Genomic DNA, 16,758 nt, shown 5'->3' on the forward strand with positions numbered 1-16,758 from the left:
TCTTGCATAAATTGAAAGGTTTCATAATGGTGCAAATGAGGGTATTAAATTGAGATTTATGTAACTTTTTGTTTTATTTCATATTCTAGATAATGCCACAGGAAAGATTTACATTTTGATGGAATCTAGGCTGATAGCACTGTACAAATCTGACAGTGAATATGAGATACTTGACAGGCAAGTACATAAATCATTACACACTTGTTAACTGCTAGTATTTTTATAGGTGAGAAGTTTCAAAAAGTTGGGTTTATCTAAAGATGGGTTTCCCTACATGTGTGTATCCTGCAAAAATCTATTGAAGAGATTGAAATTTGCTAGCACATACTGGTCTTGTACAGGAAGCTACAAATAGAATAACAGTTTATTTGAATCACTGTATTTTGGTGTGGAAAAAAGTTTCCTTAGTCCTTCCTTTCTGTGTGTCGTCTTAGAAAGACATTACTTTAAAAGTCTCAAAAACCCTGGAGATTGTCCAAATGCTGAACACTTTCTAAACATCATGTAAATATTTAAAAGGAAACAGTTAAAAGCCAAACCATTGTCTTTAGCAATCAAACATGGCTTCTGCAGGATGTTCTACCTAAGTTCTGTAGTTAGTAGAAGTTAACGCTTTCTGAAGACTGCTTATTTATCTTGGTTCAGTGGAAAAATATGAATTAAATAAGTTAGACTGGATAAGGGATGCAGGTATTAAAATCTGTAGTTGTCTTAGACAAAATATGTAGCTTGGATTCTCTCAAATCTTTTGTATAAAACATCAACCTGTTAAAGAGGTAAAATATAGCAAATATTTATTTGCTCACTTCATTCAGTTCTGTGCAGGGGGTAAAACCCCAAGCAAACAACCCCAAAACACAAAAATAAATCCCTACACAACATAACCCCCCCTCCCCATCCCTCGTTCAATAAATCAGACTAGAAATTTTTGTGAGAATAACAACCCTTCTTCACTAGCATCAATTATTTTATGGGTTTTTTTTACCAAGCAGCTAAAAGCTCTACATGTAAAAAACATTTTAAAAAAGGAGGATCTATCTTGTTTCAGCTAAACAATTACATATAGTCATTGAATTAGGGGAATGTAGAGCTGAAATGTTTGTTTAAGATGTTGTCTACTCTGATGCCTCTTACTGTGACACTTGAGTAATTCTTATCTTGTATTTCTGCATTGATTTTTTTTTTTTCCCTCTGTCCACTCCCCAAGTGAACTATCTTCATCTGTCACTCTGTAGCAATTTAAGCTGGTACTTAATTTATAAATATGATTTTCAGTGCTTTCATCCTTCAGGGTTGACAGAACTTATGATCTCCAGATTTTTTTTTCCCTTCCTTTAGAGTCATAGTGTCAGTGTTACGATAGTCTCTGCCAGGATACCACTGGAAACTTCCTTTCAGTCTGATACTGAATTAATGATAACTTTTTTTCTTGAGGTGGTTGTGCATCCATGTAAACATACAGTCGCCCAGTTAAAATATTTGTGTGTATAAGAATGATATACCAAAGTGTCAAAAGTCCTACTAACATTAAGACTTAAATCTATCTGCTTGCTTGTGATCTGGGCTAGTTAGTCTGTCTGAACAGAGGTAATTTGGCTTGGTGTGACTTAGGTTTGACAAATTTGTATTGTAAGTTTTAAAAACCTGTTGAATCAGGTTGTTATGGTGGTCTGACCAGTTTTAGGTCTATCAGTACTGCATTTCTCTCTTGAAGTATAGCTGCTGTGTTCCTTTCCAGTCTTCTAAAACCTCTTCATTGTGTCTAAAAACTGTTGTCATTGCTTGTGGCCCTGCTAGTTGTGTTTCTAATTCTCTCCCTTGTCCTTTCCCTAGTCTTTCATCTAGTTACTTCTTTCTTTATTTTACGTCTCTGTGCCTTAGAAGGCTGCTAGCAATTTTTATTCTCCTTGCAGAGTGGTATATTTTTCTTCTTTCTATATTAGTGCTACCATCTTAAGCTGATTTTTTTTGTCATGCTCCAATTTTTATGTTACATAATAAATTTGTTCGCTCAAATGTGAAATGTGAGACAAGAAGTAGCTGGCAGTTGAATGGATTGTTTTTTTAAAGATTTAACTCTATGAGTATATAAGTTCACGGAAATGAACTTTCCCATTTCTACTCTTAACTTTTTTTCTTTCTTTAGTTCACTTAAATTCTCAGGCAGTTAGGTCCTTGGGGGAGAAATTAATGGTACTTGCTGTATACCAGGTGGCAGGCTGAGGTCAAGGAATGATCTTACTGAAAATTTTCTTTATCTGAAGTCATCTGACTTCCTGAGCCTTCCCACCCTCCCTCAGACCTGATCTCTCCCTTTTCCTCCCAGATGCAGATGGTAGGTTTTTGTGTGAGAGCAAATGGGAATACTTCTTAGTTTCACTGATGAGATGGCTACTGTCTTTATCAGAATGCTTTCAGCTGCTTTGCACAGGTGGCTTGGGCTTGCCGTATTACCCCACTTCAGGCCATCAAGTGGCTTGTTTTATTTAGCAATGGTAGATAGGAAAAGATTGAGCTTTTTCCTCCCTTCTGTTAAATTTCAGTCTGTTTGCATATTAAACACTTCATTTCTTCATGCTGTCTTCCACTGTTGTCTCTTTTTGGATTCTAGAGAATCCAAAAAAGTTTTCTGATCCCTTGACTGAAGGATTACTATAGCGATTTTAAAAGGTTCTGTTATTACCATAACTTAGGTCACAAGACGGCAGCACTGTATACAAGTATTTCAGATCTCAAAAGAGCAAATCAGGAATGTGATCCACATCCCTTACCTTTCACTGACGTGTGATAATAAGAATGTAACTACTCCCTTTTTTTAATAAAAAAAGCCAATTCTAGTGCTTAGTGTTCTGTGTCTGAGCATTCCCACATCTGTGTGGCTGAGCACTGGGATGCTTTTCCCTCATCTGATCCCCATTAAGCACCTCAAACATTCCTAAGGCTGTTTGTAATGTAAAATATAAACTACCCGCAAAGCTGTGGCTTAAAATAGAAATCTCCCCTTTCCTTAGTGGATGTTATGTATGCGGAGCTGAGGAGTCATGCTCTTTAACTTGGCATTAAATACTGCTTCAGTTCCTTTCTGGGCAATGAAACAGCTTTGAAGAGTTCCCCACTTTGAAGTAGTCAAGTGTTTTATTGTTTGACCGTTATTTTGGGAGATGTGGATCAAGAAAAGTATAGGGAAAGACCACAGCTGTGACACACTCGGAGAACGATCCCATCTAAAGATTAGACTTTTTCCTGAAATGGATGATTTAAGCACTTTCAGGACAGTTCAGCGCAGTCTGTCAACTGTTGTTAGAAGTCTGAAGAGAGCCAGATCTGCCGGCTCGCGCTCTGTCCTACACGTCTTGTCTGGCTGTGTTGGTTCCTCAGTCAGTCCTGTCTGTGGATCTTTCTCTGAGATCCCATGGAGAGTCTGGATGCCTAGTTCTAGAATAAGGAATGAGTCAACCATACTTTAAACACTACAATACCCTGTATCACAGTCTTCTGTGCATATAACTTCCAGGTGTTTTGGAGCAGTGCTTATTTAGTTCTGTTGAAGATGCTGAGCTATAGGGCTTTACTGTTATGAATATTAAAATGAAATCATTTTATCCAGATACTTCTTAACAATCTTTTTCTGGTAAAGCTGGATATTAATGCTTACTTCCTACGTTAATTTACAATGATTGCCTGGTGGAAAGACCATCAGGTACAAATGTCCCCCTTGACTGTTAGCAGAGATGCATTAAGACATGTTATGGTTTTTGTGCCAGTCCAAATTGCCAAAGAGGTGTAGAAATGGGAAGCAGACTGTTGAGAAAATACTTTTCTTCACTTTATGAAGTCAAATTCTGTTAGGGATGGGGAAAAAGAAAATAAGGAAAGATAGCATTCCTACCAGCTGACTAAGCAATTTTTAAGATGTTAATTTGTGTTCATGTAAATCCTTCTTCTCAGGTTTCCTGGCATTACTCTTAAAGGCAAGAAATATAAACCACTCTTTGAATATTTTATTCAGGTAAGACAAACAAGTTTGGTGTTTAATACAGGGTATACATAAAAAAATAACAAGCATTCTCAGTATTCCTTGTTTATATTATAAAAATCTAGTGTCCTAAAAACAAACTCCACATTGTATTAAAGTACTTCAGAATCCTGGTAAAAGGTTGTATAACAAAGTTGACTTTTTTCTGGTTTTTCCCCATTGTTTTACTTGCAGCATATGAATTCAGTGATAATTAGTAGTTTGATTTCAGATTGCAGAGAAACTTCTGATACACGTTAATAGAGAGGCAGTATTCTCTTAGCTTTTCATCTGGTGTGCTTCGGTTGTCTGCCTGTTACACCCCACAGATTTTGTGTTCACAGGGGAATGGCTTTGTGGATAACAGTCACAGACATGTAGTGTTTTTCATTTAAGGGTTAAAAGGCTTTACTAAAATAACTACTACTGATACATCTGTTTTTTTATGGATGTTTTCCTGTGTAGCATTTAAGCACTGCATAAGTCTAATGTAGTTAATAGCACCACAGATGATAACATACTATGTAGCAATAAGAGAAGTGGTAGAGAATATAATTATATATTTAAATAATTTTAAGATAATGTATTTAAATGTATTTTTAAAGAATTCTGAATAAAAATTGATTAAATATTTCAAAGAGTTCAAGTGGATTACAGTGCTGCTGGAGAAGCAGCTGTTAACTCATGAAGGAATTTGGTCATTTGTGACTACTATCTGTTCTGAACCATGTGCTGAAGTCAGCAAAGGTGAGAAAACCTCTGTAGGAAGCACGACCTCTAGAGAAAGGTCAAACACGTAGCTGAACCTGAAAAACGGAACTGCAGGTATAGAGGTTTGGAATGGATAAATTTGAGTCCTGCTATATGTTTAAGGAGCAGATGGGTGTCTACTGTGGTGGTTTTTTTTTTGTTCTTCTTCAGAATGGATGTCTTACCTCAAAAGAGTCCACTTTAGAACAAGCAAAATGTAATACTTTGTACCATATTTGGTTCAGCTGTGACTGCAGTAATTTTTTTTTTTACTACTTTTATATTAAGGAATAGAAAATAGCACATTATTTTTCATTATCTGCATATTGAACACACTGAAAATTGTCAGGTTTTTTTTCTTGGCAATTTTTTTTGGTTCCTACTAGAATTCTACTAGAGAGATTTTCTCTTGCCGCACTTTTTCTGTACCTTCTCAGCTGTAGTCCTCTAAGTGAATCAGTCTACTCTGTGGGAAAGTGCAGAGTGGAAATAAGTATATGGGAAATAGGCATAAGGGTACAAAAATCCAAAGTGAAGTGAAAAGCTAATTTCACTGAGTGGTATTTTTTCCCATTGTTTTGCCTTCTCAAGAAAGCAATTGTTTTGCTGCTAAAATTATTTTACCTCCTTGGCAGGTTGCCAGAGAAACTAAAATTTTTAAGGGACACAGCATTGTATTTTCCAATAAAAACAGTGTGGAGGATTATTGGGTATTTTTTAATTATAGTTACATATTTTTGCTTGATACCACCTTCTCATTCTCTGGAGGAAGTAAAGGAAATACATGACTGCAAAAGCAAACTCTTTTAAAATTAGAAGTACAGTGGACATACAAAAATGCAAGGAGGCTTATGTATATAGAATCCCTGTAGCTTTTGTGGTTGTATCCTCACTTGTAGGAGTGTATTGATTTTTAGTCTGTTAAGCACAGAACTGTATGAAAATCTGTGGTGAAGAGCAATTAACTATGAGGATTTCTAGAGATGTGTTAGATTTAATCACATTTGACACTGTTTAAATGAAATATACAGCCTGGGCATCTTAGTTGTGGGAAATGACTAAATAGTGTTAGGATTGTCACATTTTAATGTGTCATTTATTTTTTTATGCAGTTCTTTACTCAGGTGGCCAGTGGCTTTTCCATGTTCTTAAGAATTCTGTTTTGCTATATATATATATATATATACATATTATGTATGAAAAAGCATTTTTGTGTTACAGTGCAGAGATAAAGGTGCCTTTGCTGTGGTGGTAGACAGTTACGTGAGGGAGGAAGAAGGCACAGGTGTTGTACATCAGGCTCCCTATTTTGGTGCTGTGAGTATGAACTACAATTTGTAACAATTTTGTTCTAACACGTGTTGCTTGGCTTTTCAGCTACTGGGGACTGTCTGTGGAGGTGACTGTTTAGTTTCCTATTTGTTTTCTTACATTTGTAATTAGCAGCGTAACATTGTATTCTAATGCGTTCCTGCACTCACTGGTGCCCATTGTGTGCTAGAGTGGAGATTGTAGGTGTCCCTTGATTTGGTTATTGTTGTGGTGAAGTAAAGTTGCCACTGTATCTTCTGAGTGTTACTGATCTTAATTCTTCTCAGAGTCTTAAGTTTACATCTTCAAGAAGAAATGATCGGTTGCACTGACTGTCAAAATCGGGTTTGCTAAATGGTGATTTCGGATTGTAACAGCAGTTCTGCTCAGCTCACTGCCCCTCTTCAACGTTTCAATTTCATTACTCATTGGGATTTTAGAGAAAAAAAAAAACCGCTTTGACTGCTTCTGTACTGTGACTTTATCCCATGGTGTGAAAGGATTTTGTTGCACTCCATTCTTCTGTCTTTATTGTCCTTTCCCTCAGCCTATTCTTCGGAAGGTTAAAAGAGATAATTTTTCATGGATTTAATCATTTCAGTTTTTAGACACATGAATTAAATGCACTAGTTTAGACTCATTGTCTTTTTTGTATAGTGTCCTGTCTTCAGCCATTATCCAAAAATGCCCTCAAAAAACTTGAAATAGAGCTGCCAGTGCCTAGCAATTAGCAATCCCTGGACCACAAGCCCTATCATAATTTCCAGAAACTGTTGGCATTAGTAATAGGCCTCTTTGTATTCATGTGAAATATCCCATCCTTTTCTGTCTTTTATCTTTTCCCCTGTATTTTTCTGAAGAGTGCATCCGTTGTGGTGGTGTTTCCCTTGTCAAGATGAACATTGATATGAAAAGACGTCCCAGCTTAACACAGCTGCAAATAAAGAAATTTAGAGTGGGCTGTATGTTATTAGTTAATAAAGAAATTCCTTGTAACTGGTAAAGTGTCTCAAGGAGTCTAAATCCTGTCAATCTGTGAGCACCTCAGACACTCCCCTGTGGTTACATCTTACAAGGACATGACTGAGAGGTGAAAGAGCAGTCAGGTTTTGAGTCAGGAGCTTCTGCTGTAGGAAATGGAGTAAAGGAAGGGAATAGGCTGCTAATGGGGAAGTTTCTTCCAGAGCTCCTCTTTGGCTGCTGCGTTGTTATGTTGTCTGTTTGCACAGTACAGTTTAATTGTTGGAAACGGTTTGTTGGAAAGCCTGGCTGGCCAGTTAGAGCAAGGATGATCCTTGCTCTTTTTATTTGATTTTGTTATAAGCCCAAAGACATTTGTGTAGATACAGAGCAAAAAGGATCCTTTGTCTCTTTCTCTTTCCTGGCAAGTCAGCAATTATCTTTAAACCCGTTTTTTTAAGAACATGAGGGTACTGGTTAAATGCATTGCAAAGAAAAAAATGCATAAAATATTTGTGAGGAAAAAGTACACTAACATCACAAACAAAACTGTGCTCATTAGGGAAGGAGGAGCTTGACTTCATAATGCATAGACCTGTGTCAGCTGGCTGTGCTGCCTTTAGAAGATTGCATAGTATGTGTCGCACTTAATGCTGTTACCTTTTTTTTTTTTGGCGTGCTTGTAGTTCAGTTTTGAACAGCCCACTGATAGTTTTTGCTTACAAAGTCTCACAAAGGGTTCTGGTTTAGGTTCAGGAATTCATCATTGTACAGCAGGCTCTGTATAGAACACTGAGTGTTAGATGTGTTGGCATTAGATGTTTGCCTTCAGACAAGCTTAGATGCAAGAAGGGAGATAACTCAGGACTGTCTTCCTAATTAGTTGGGTCTCTGCTACTTCATTTACTGTTGTATTGAAGGTGGAAAGGAAATGGATAAATGGAGCAGGAGGCAAGAGTCAGTAGACGAAACAGAGCACAGTCCTTCACAGGAAGCATTGTATCTTGTCTGTATCCCTTCCCCTCAATACCCTTTGATAAACAGGGTTAGAAAGTAAGGTTTTTTTTATCATCCTACTTACTGATACATATTTGATATTGTTGATAGCTTAGAAATGTATCCCTCTCCAACAGAATTTAAAGTAAGAATTGACCTTGATTTAGTTCCAGGATATGTGGTTTTACTGTCCTCTGTGATACCTTTGCCAAATACAAGCTGCCCCACAATATCAGAGCACTCTTCTATTTCAGTTCAAAAGACATCAAAACTAAAGCCCACAGAACGAGGCAGACCTGTATTAAAAACTGCATAAACTCACAGTACCTCCAGATTAACATGACACTAAAAGTCATCTGCTGGGGCATTTCATCATACGTAGATGTATCTACAGTCAATTTAAAAAGCTTTAGTGACATACTAATTTGCAGAGAAGCTCTATACTTTGCCTGCCTGCATAGACTGTCACAGACATTTCGTAAGTCTGTTAGTGTTGCACTTTACTTTTGCATTTTACTGAAAAGGTGCTGGATTTTTGTTAAGAGGTGCTTAAGTTGAACCTTTTGACTTTTGTGTGTTTGTTTTGTTTTTGGGTTTGGTTGGGTTTTTTTTTTTCCAATTTGAGATAGAAAAGCTTTGAGTTCTCATCAGTGAGCTGTTTAATAGCTTCTGCTTTATTAGTTTTCTGCATTACAACTTTTATTTCTAATCTCTTGAGAGACTTAATTGTGGCAGAGGTACAAAAGTGAATGCTATGACTTATATCCTGGAAAGAATTGGAATTTGTCTTAGCTTTCCAGTGGAGCTTAGCGTTTGTGCATTTCTGTATGTGCCTGAATATCTTCTTGGGTTGTGGTTACTGGAGCAAATCTTCATTAAATCAAATGGCAGGTCAGCCTGGAAAGATTTCACATTCAAGTTTGAGTTCTTCAAAAGACAGGAACTAACTGTAGAAAACCAAAATAGCAAAGCCCTTTATACGTTATTGGCTGCATCAGCGATACAAATCGAACTGAACCACCTCTTGACCTAGGTCCTGCGAAGTGGAAGGTTTGTTATTACGTTTTAGCTAGGTTGTGAGCGTGCCAAGCTTTGTAGTTCTTGCTGGCTGCTTCTTCAAAGCCTTTTACAATTCACTGCCAAATCAGGGTTGATGTTAGTTCTGTCATCTGGCCTACATTTTAAACACTGCGGTCTGCTTGCGGTATCTCAGCAATAATAGCTGATGAAAGGTCAACCGAGAATGGGCTTATCTCAGTTAATCTATTGACTGAAGTTTGTGGTGGCTGTCCGCAGCTGCTGGAGAGTGGAGAGAGACTGTTGTCTGGAGTAAATGAGAGCTATAGCTGAAGTGGTTTTTCATTTCTTCATGTAATGCCTTGGTACGTAACGTAGCCAACTTAGCTACTGCTGTGAATGAGTTTCATTATTCTAAAGTGCACTATGGATCAACGGGCAAAACCTGCCACATCTGGCTTGAGGGAGCTGGTGACTATGTGAACTAATGGGTAGGGCTGGAAGTATAGGATGAGGACAACAGAAAGGATCTGGAGACACTGCTTTGTCACTCCAGAGTTGGCATGCCTGTGCTGATTATATTTAGGAAAGGAGAATTCAGCTACCTATGGAGCACTTGCTTATTTAATGCCTATTTTACATGCTTGCTTCTGCAGGGGGTCTCCTTGATCAAGGTGGACAATTGGCTTTAGAGCGCAACTCCTATGAAGTAGCAGCTGCATTTTACAGAATGCAGAGGAGCTCTAAACGTGGAGGGGGGTCAAAGTTCGACTGTGGCCTGTTGCGGCAGGCAGGGTCACCGCAGGATCTGTTTCACACACAACTGAAGTTTTTGTCCCTGAAGTCGGCATTTTCCCCTCCTTTGTCAGCAGTGGTACAGGAACCTCTGACTCAAAAACGAACCTGACTCGATGCAGGCTTAGATGGGGCAGTTTTCCTCATGCTTTGAGGAAAATGAAGTGACCTTGTGAATGCACCAAGAGTGCTGATCTGCAGCTGGTCCCCTTCTCCCATCCTCTCCCATCCCCTCCCACCCCCAATAATGTTCCCTTGCCTTAGGGCAAGAAAGTGGGTAATCTGGAATGGTAATTGGTTAAAATACGGACTGCCTTTGACTTCAGACTTGAAATTAAAATCTGAACTTTTCTATTCCCCTAATAATTTTGTTTTTATCTTTTTTAACATACTATCATTGTGTAGTTATGTTCAGGAAAGTCTGAAGTGACCTTTTTCTTAGTAGTTTTTTTTATTTTTCTTACTGCTACAGGAAATTAAAAATTTAAATGGAGACTGGCCAGGAAAATAACCTGTGATGTTGTCCATGTGTAGTTCTTGGTCAGTAGCATTGCCTACAGGCCAACAAAGATTGAGAAATACAGATTTAAAGACTTTGGATCATTAAGACATTCAGAAAATGGGATTTCTTATGTGGAGTTCCAGAATCAGATTGATTAAAACAACCTGCTTTCTGAAAAATGCCATGCAGGCTTGTGTGCTAGACAGGCACAAGTCTGATGGGCACAAGAGCATGACATAGTTGGTTCCTTCACTGTGCAGTAGTAGCCTGAAGCTGTTGACTACGTGTATGTATGCGTATATATGTATTTGTATGTATGTGCACAGAAGCACATTGACATATCCCCTTTACTAGGTGAGAGAAAACACATATTCTGATGAATATAACTACAATCCTGTAAAATACCTGTTTTCCTATACATATTTGGGATTAATGAATGCCAACTATTTTGCTGCTATTGTCCAGTCATCACGTTTTCTGTTTAATACTTATTTTCTTCTTCCAGGGTTGGATACTTTATCCAGTATTCAGTATTTCTATAACTTGGTGCTTGTCTCTTTTATAGGATGATTACAGAGTCTGCATGGATTTTAATATCATTCAGAAAGATTCTGTGCCCATTTGTCCTGTTGATGCGTCAGGCTGCTTCACAGCAGAAGTGACTGACTTTGCTGGACAGTATGTGAAGGTTAGTGGTCTTGGAGAAAGTAAATTACTACTTTATTCAACATAGATTTTATACATGGTAGAAATGTTCTCTTCCCTTAAGTGGCTTTGTGTTTGATGTGTCTTTGGTATCTGGAAAAACCAAAATGTGTTTTAATTTTTGCGACAATGTTGCAATTGTTTATTACAGTAGCTGAAAAATAGAGAATTTGAAATGTAAGTAATCCTGTGTATCTCATAGTGAAAGAGGAGTATCCCCTGTTTGCATCTACTGCAGAAAGTGTCTCACTTTTTCCGTGTTTCTCGAGGCAATGCTATGCGTGCAGTCTCTAGGCAAGTGTGCAGAGGCTTCCCTTACCTCTGGATGACTTCTGAATTCACAGGTGTTTTTGTTAAGATTACACCAGCCGGTTAGTGTAACATGACTTGTTAGAGGAGAACTATCCAGTCATTTTCCCCACTTGTGTGGTGTTGCAGTGTGAATTTACTTGCCAGTAGATGCAAGAGAATCCATGTAAAAGGAACCCGCAGGAACTCCAGATTGCTACAGTCACAAATCCATAGAAAGGAGTGACTCTTCAATTCTCTGCGCTAAGAAACCGAATTGGGTTTGCTGTTTCTTGCTGCTTCAGTTTGATAGCAAAGCATGTTCCTGTAAACACAATTTACTTGAGAGAGACTTAAAAATCTTGTTATATTTGAACTCAAACAGCTATCATAGCTTCCTGCTATATATTAAAGCAAATAAGAGAATGCTGGAGGCTACTTTTAGCTTCTTGCTGATAGGAATCTGAACTTAAGGCTGTTGGAAGAGATTCTTACGATGCTGAATTCTTAGCTGATTAATACTGTTTTATCATAAATCTTAGTATTTTTTTTCCTTTTGAATGTGATGTTACACTTGTTTGTACAGTAAGATGCCTTTGCTTATTAATATGCAATTTTCACTTCCAGCCTAGAATGTAAGTCCTGTTTGGTTAGTAAGGTATTACAAGAGATGCTTCAACTTTTCTAACTGTAGTCACGTTAGAGAAATGTGTTGTAGTGAAGTCTAAATATTAGGTGAGAAGCACTATGTGATTTCCTGCCACAAAATCAGAAAACTCAATGAAAGATTTAAGATATTAAATAATGTGTTCTGGCTTGTATATGTGCTACAGAAAAATTGAATTTTGTGCACAGTTGTGTGTGTGGGGAAACAAGAGTGAAGGGCAAAAAAAGGACTGATGCTATATACTAGGATTTGGAGAGCAAATAACTTCACAATTTTAGTGTTTTAAGGTGCCTCTGCAGTAAATGCATAAATTGTTTAGAAGCTTTTTGGATTTGTGTGTGTAAATACTGGATTATTTGTAGGGATTTTCTTAACTTGGGTATTGGAGACAAATCCTGTAGTAGCTTACTGAAATAGTGAAATTTGTATTCCAAGGAAAATATTTTGTTCTGTCTTTTTAGGATGCAGATAAGAACATCATTAAATTACTGAAAGAGAAAGGCAGACTGGTTCACAGCAGTAGTTTTAAGCACAGCTATCCTTTCTGCTGGAGGTAAGGAGAGAAGTGCATATGGCTTTAAGGTTGAGGGCTCTAACTGAGTAGTTCTTCAGATTTGTCTCATTTTCTCCATTCCTTTGACCTACTTAATTTTTTAATCAAGACTGAAAGTAGCAGGAATCAAGATTGTTGAATTAGGATGGCTCCAATTTTGGTGAAGTAATCAAGTAAACTGAATTTCTTTGCCATAAATCTGATGAATTCGTCTAGTACTGAAAGTTTTTTCTATTATGATTTTATGGGTGTGTTTTTGTAGTTTGAATTTCTCATTCTTCAGTGTTGCATGTAGTACTGCTATAACTACCTTTTGAAGATGGCTGTAAGTAGTCTTAAAAAAGCTTATTTTCTATGCAGCGCAGTACGGAGTAGTAGGGGAGGGTATTTTGGTACCCTTTGTATCCAAATAAGTGTATCACAGAATATCTTTAAATGTTTGTGTTCAAACTTTCCATGTTTTGGGTAAAATGGCTATATTATAGCTGTTATTGTAGGTACTTCTTTTTAATCTTGTAAAATTTCTTCTTCCAAGTCTGGTAGAGCTCAGTTGCTTATAATGTGGAAATGTCTGTATTGTCGATTAAAATCAAAATTAGCATTTATCCATTGCAGTGGGTAGTAAGTGTAATATATTAATCTGTTTTTTTCTGCTCTGTCATTCCTGAACAACAGTTATGTCTATGATGAGAAATAGCGGTTGACATATTGATAATATCTGTGGGAACTACTTAGAAGTGTTTGGCTTTGCCAACTAGAAATTCAAGATTAGCTGTGGAATGTCGGGTGGTTCAGTACAGTGGCCTGTCATGTGTCTTCGTTGTCAGACTGGGAATTCTGCAGAGGCTGAAGGAAGACTCCATGTGCAAGTCTCCGTGGGCCTTCAATATAGTAAACTAACGTACAAAGTTTTAGGTATGAGAAATACAGGCTAGGAAAATTCAACCTAGAAATAAGGCATGTTTTTATTAGTGTCGTCTTTGGTCTTAAATGTATAAAATTGCTATTGCAAAACTGGGGGGGGGGGGGGGAACCTACTGAACATTGTCAAATTTAAAAAAAGACACCAGTGATCTTTTAGTAGGAATATTTTATTAAACTGTTTTATTAAAGACACATCTAAAAATATCTAATTTCATATCTGAAATAACTTGAACATTTTAAGTCTTATCTGATGCATACAGCACCTGTACTAAAATAAATGGGATAAAAGCTTTTTTCTCTGTCTAGCTTTAATGCTACTAGGTGAAGTGTTTTAGCAGTGTGCGTTTGTCTTTGATCTATAGCAAGAATAACCTTTAGTTGCTCTTGAATAGCATGATTGGTTTGTTTCTAACAGTTACCTGGAGGAAGAAGGAGAATTACTCTTCAAGTTTTACATCCTTCGTTATTTGGGGCAGTTTTTGAAAAATGGCAGCCCAAAACCAAAGCGACGCTTGTGTTTTTCTTCTGTAGCAGTTCAGATGTACAGTCGTGGCCTTCGGAGACAAACCACTAATGCAGAAATGCTGATTCTGTACAGCATGCTTAATCCTGCCACGCTGTTGACATTTTTCTTGATTGATGATAAGTTGCAAGCAGCGCCTAGCAGCAAATTATCTGGTGGGAAGAACGGAACAATGGATTCCACTTGGAAAGCTCATTTCACTGCCATCACAAATCAAGCCATAATTGGAATATGCTAAAAGTAGAAGAGTAGTTCTTAACTTCAAACACAGTTACAAGTTATTTTGATTAATGTAAGAAAACTTTGAAATCAGACTCTTCTACTTAATGTGCTGTTGTTCATGCTTTTCCCAGAAACCAGGCAATTGTTGAATCTTCAGGATGTTGAGATATTTTCTGTCTTTTCACATATCAAATTAGGGTCCTTCTCCACACTTTCTTACTGTTTTGATAAATAGTAATCTTCTGTCAACTAAACTTTAAAATCTGAGGAAAACAGTAACAACTTGGTAAGTATACGGTAGGTAGTTTCCTGTTAAAATTCCCCTTCACTGGAATTGAGGAAGGTGGAGATCATTGATCAAAACTGCTTTATGTATATGTGAGATCTTGAGAGTCAGTACAGTCTGAGTAGCAGTTTAACGACAGAAAAAGCAAATGTAGGTAGGGTGCCAGCTGAAATGGCCATCAAGGCTACTGCATGCCATGCTATTGGGAACGGGAAGCTCTGTCATTGACAGAACGCTTTGTCTTTTTCAAGCCAGTAAAAGCAAGTCAAGAAGCGTCTTTAGTAGCATGTAGTGAGTTATCTATCATTTGTTTCCTAAATTACAAGAAAATGGAATGGGAATAAGATCACAATAACTTGTTTTAAACAGCTGTGCAGTCCAAAACAGGTATGAGAAAGTTATTGGGAGTGTGTAGTGTCCACAGAGAATGATATTTCCAATCTTTATCTTTTCAAGTATAAAGATTGTATTTCAGAGAATGCTAATTCTGTGGCACAACAAAGGAACGGGCATTTGCTCAGGTGCTGTGATTCCTCCGATGCAATTCTAAAGGACGTATTTGTAAGGGGAACAAAACATTGTGCAGTTGAGGCAGAGAGGAATGTTTAGGCAGGAATTTTGTAAGCATCAGTCTCTGATTTAAGGATCTGGATGATTTTTCCCTTGTATTGATAGAAAACACGACCCAGCAATAGGCATTTCTCATTGATTCTACAGCAAAGAATTGAATCTGGTGACTGGTGAGAAGGTTGAGGAAACGAGGGGCAGAAATGTTTAAGGTGTCACCAATGGGGCAGATTTTCAGGTTATTCTTTTCTTGTCTCCTGCTGAGGCACTGCTTGGCAGTACAGCTAGAAGAAAGAAAATGTTCAGGGGAATTGTGCCACCTCCCCTTTCGTACTGCCTTCACGTAGGTGGGAACAGTGCTCTGTGGGTGATTTGGAATGGTCCTTGAGTATTACAGACAGTGTTATGTTGAAAGTCTGGGGAATGGTTACACCTTCATCTGCTTGTCTCCTTTTTTGTAGATCCTTTGTGTCTGAAGCTGCTTTTGCCCTAAAGCTTGTCTTTAGTCAGCCCCATCGGTCACCTGCTTCTTCCTGATAGAAGTTAGGTACCACTTTATTGTCCCAGCATTCTTTTTCCAGAATTAAGACTATGTGGGAAACTGGTTATTATCATGTTTTATTTTTCTTGTTTCGAGTAACTCAAGATCTTATATGTGATGGCAGTGCATCACTCTTCAGTGCATCTGAAGGAAGATGCTCAGTGAAACTAGAATACTTCTGGAGAGTACTTAGTTGCTTGCAGAATGCTTTTTCTACTGTGATCTTGCTGCTGTGTGAGGAGTTAACTGAACTGTTCCTTTTTCTAGGCGTTGGGACTTAAATTTGAGAAGCAGAACATCCTAGCTTAGCATGTTTGCATTTAATAGCTAGAACACTACTACATTATTACTACTTCGACTTCTTACATTTCCTGTAAGGTTATAGGTTCTTTAACTATTAAAATATAAGGTTGAACCATTTAGGTTATTGTTAAAAGGAAATACCTTTCAAAGTACAGTAGTAAGAGAAGTTATGTGTGTTTTATTATTGGGCTTTATGCAACGTGAATGCAGTTTTTAAGGTTTGAACAACCTTTGCTGTGGGTTTTCTTTTCTTCTGCTGGTCAGGCAGGTGTATGTTTAGGAAGTACTTCCACAGTAGCAATTTTAATTTACATCATCTGCAGTAGTTTGTGCATTTCAAATGAGTCCTTGCTATAGGTATAAGTAAAATGAATTAAGCTTTTCAGATGGGTTGCTTACAGTAATAACTGCATGTAGGAGATAGCACTAGTTTCTCAGGGTCTTTGCTTTTGAATTATGGCTGAGCAAGTGAATTTCCAAGTTTTGAGGCAAAATGACTTAGACAAAAGTAGTTTTTTAGCAAACATTTTGTGAGATCAATTGATACTAAGGGAGAATGAGTTTCTTGTCCCAGTGCTGTTGAAGCTTCTCTGTACCCATGGATTCCAAACCGCAGAGCTCAGTCTCCTTTTCCAGTTTGGAGTAGTGGGATGGATGTGAAAGATTAGAAATGCCTGAATGCTCCTATAATGACTTTTACCCACTGATTGATCACTGGATCCTTTAGAAGGATCTATGCTACTTGAACAGTCTGTCAGGACCTTAAGCAGCTGTATTATGGAACTGACAAGTAAGAGGCCGGGTTGAGACACAATGCAGTCAGATACTTGGAG

At 37.6% G+C, this 16,758-nt stretch overlaps 1 protein-coding gene across 2 annotated transcripts in view; it reads left to right on the top strand.

Moving 5' to 3' along the window:
• Nucleotides 1–16,758, top strand: part of IARS1 (isoleucyl-tRNA synthetase 1) — a 118,924-nt gene that overhangs the window by 27,307 nt on the left and 74,859 nt on the right. For both annotated transcript variants that reach the window (XM_037386412.1, XM_037386413.1), the window contains exons 9-13: nucleotides 90–177; nucleotides 3,949–4,009; nucleotides 5,987–6,082; nucleotides 10,912–11,034; nucleotides 12,468–12,559. In XM_037386412.1, coding sequence (XP_037242309.1) covers nucleotides 90–177; nucleotides 3,949–4,009; nucleotides 5,987–6,082; nucleotides 10,912–11,034; nucleotides 12,468–12,559 — 460 coding nt within the window. The remainder of the gene's footprint in view (nucleotides 1–89; nucleotides 178–3,948; nucleotides 4,010–5,986; nucleotides 6,083–10,911; nucleotides 11,035–12,467; nucleotides 12,560–16,758) is intronic.

This window comes from Falco rusticolus, chromosome 4 (assembly GCF_015220075.1).
Source record: "Falco rusticolus isolate bFalRus1 chromosome 4, bFalRus1.pri, whole genome shotgun sequence".
Lineage (NCBI taxonomy): Eukaryota > Metazoa > Chordata > Aves > Falconiformes > Falconidae > Falco > Falco rusticolus.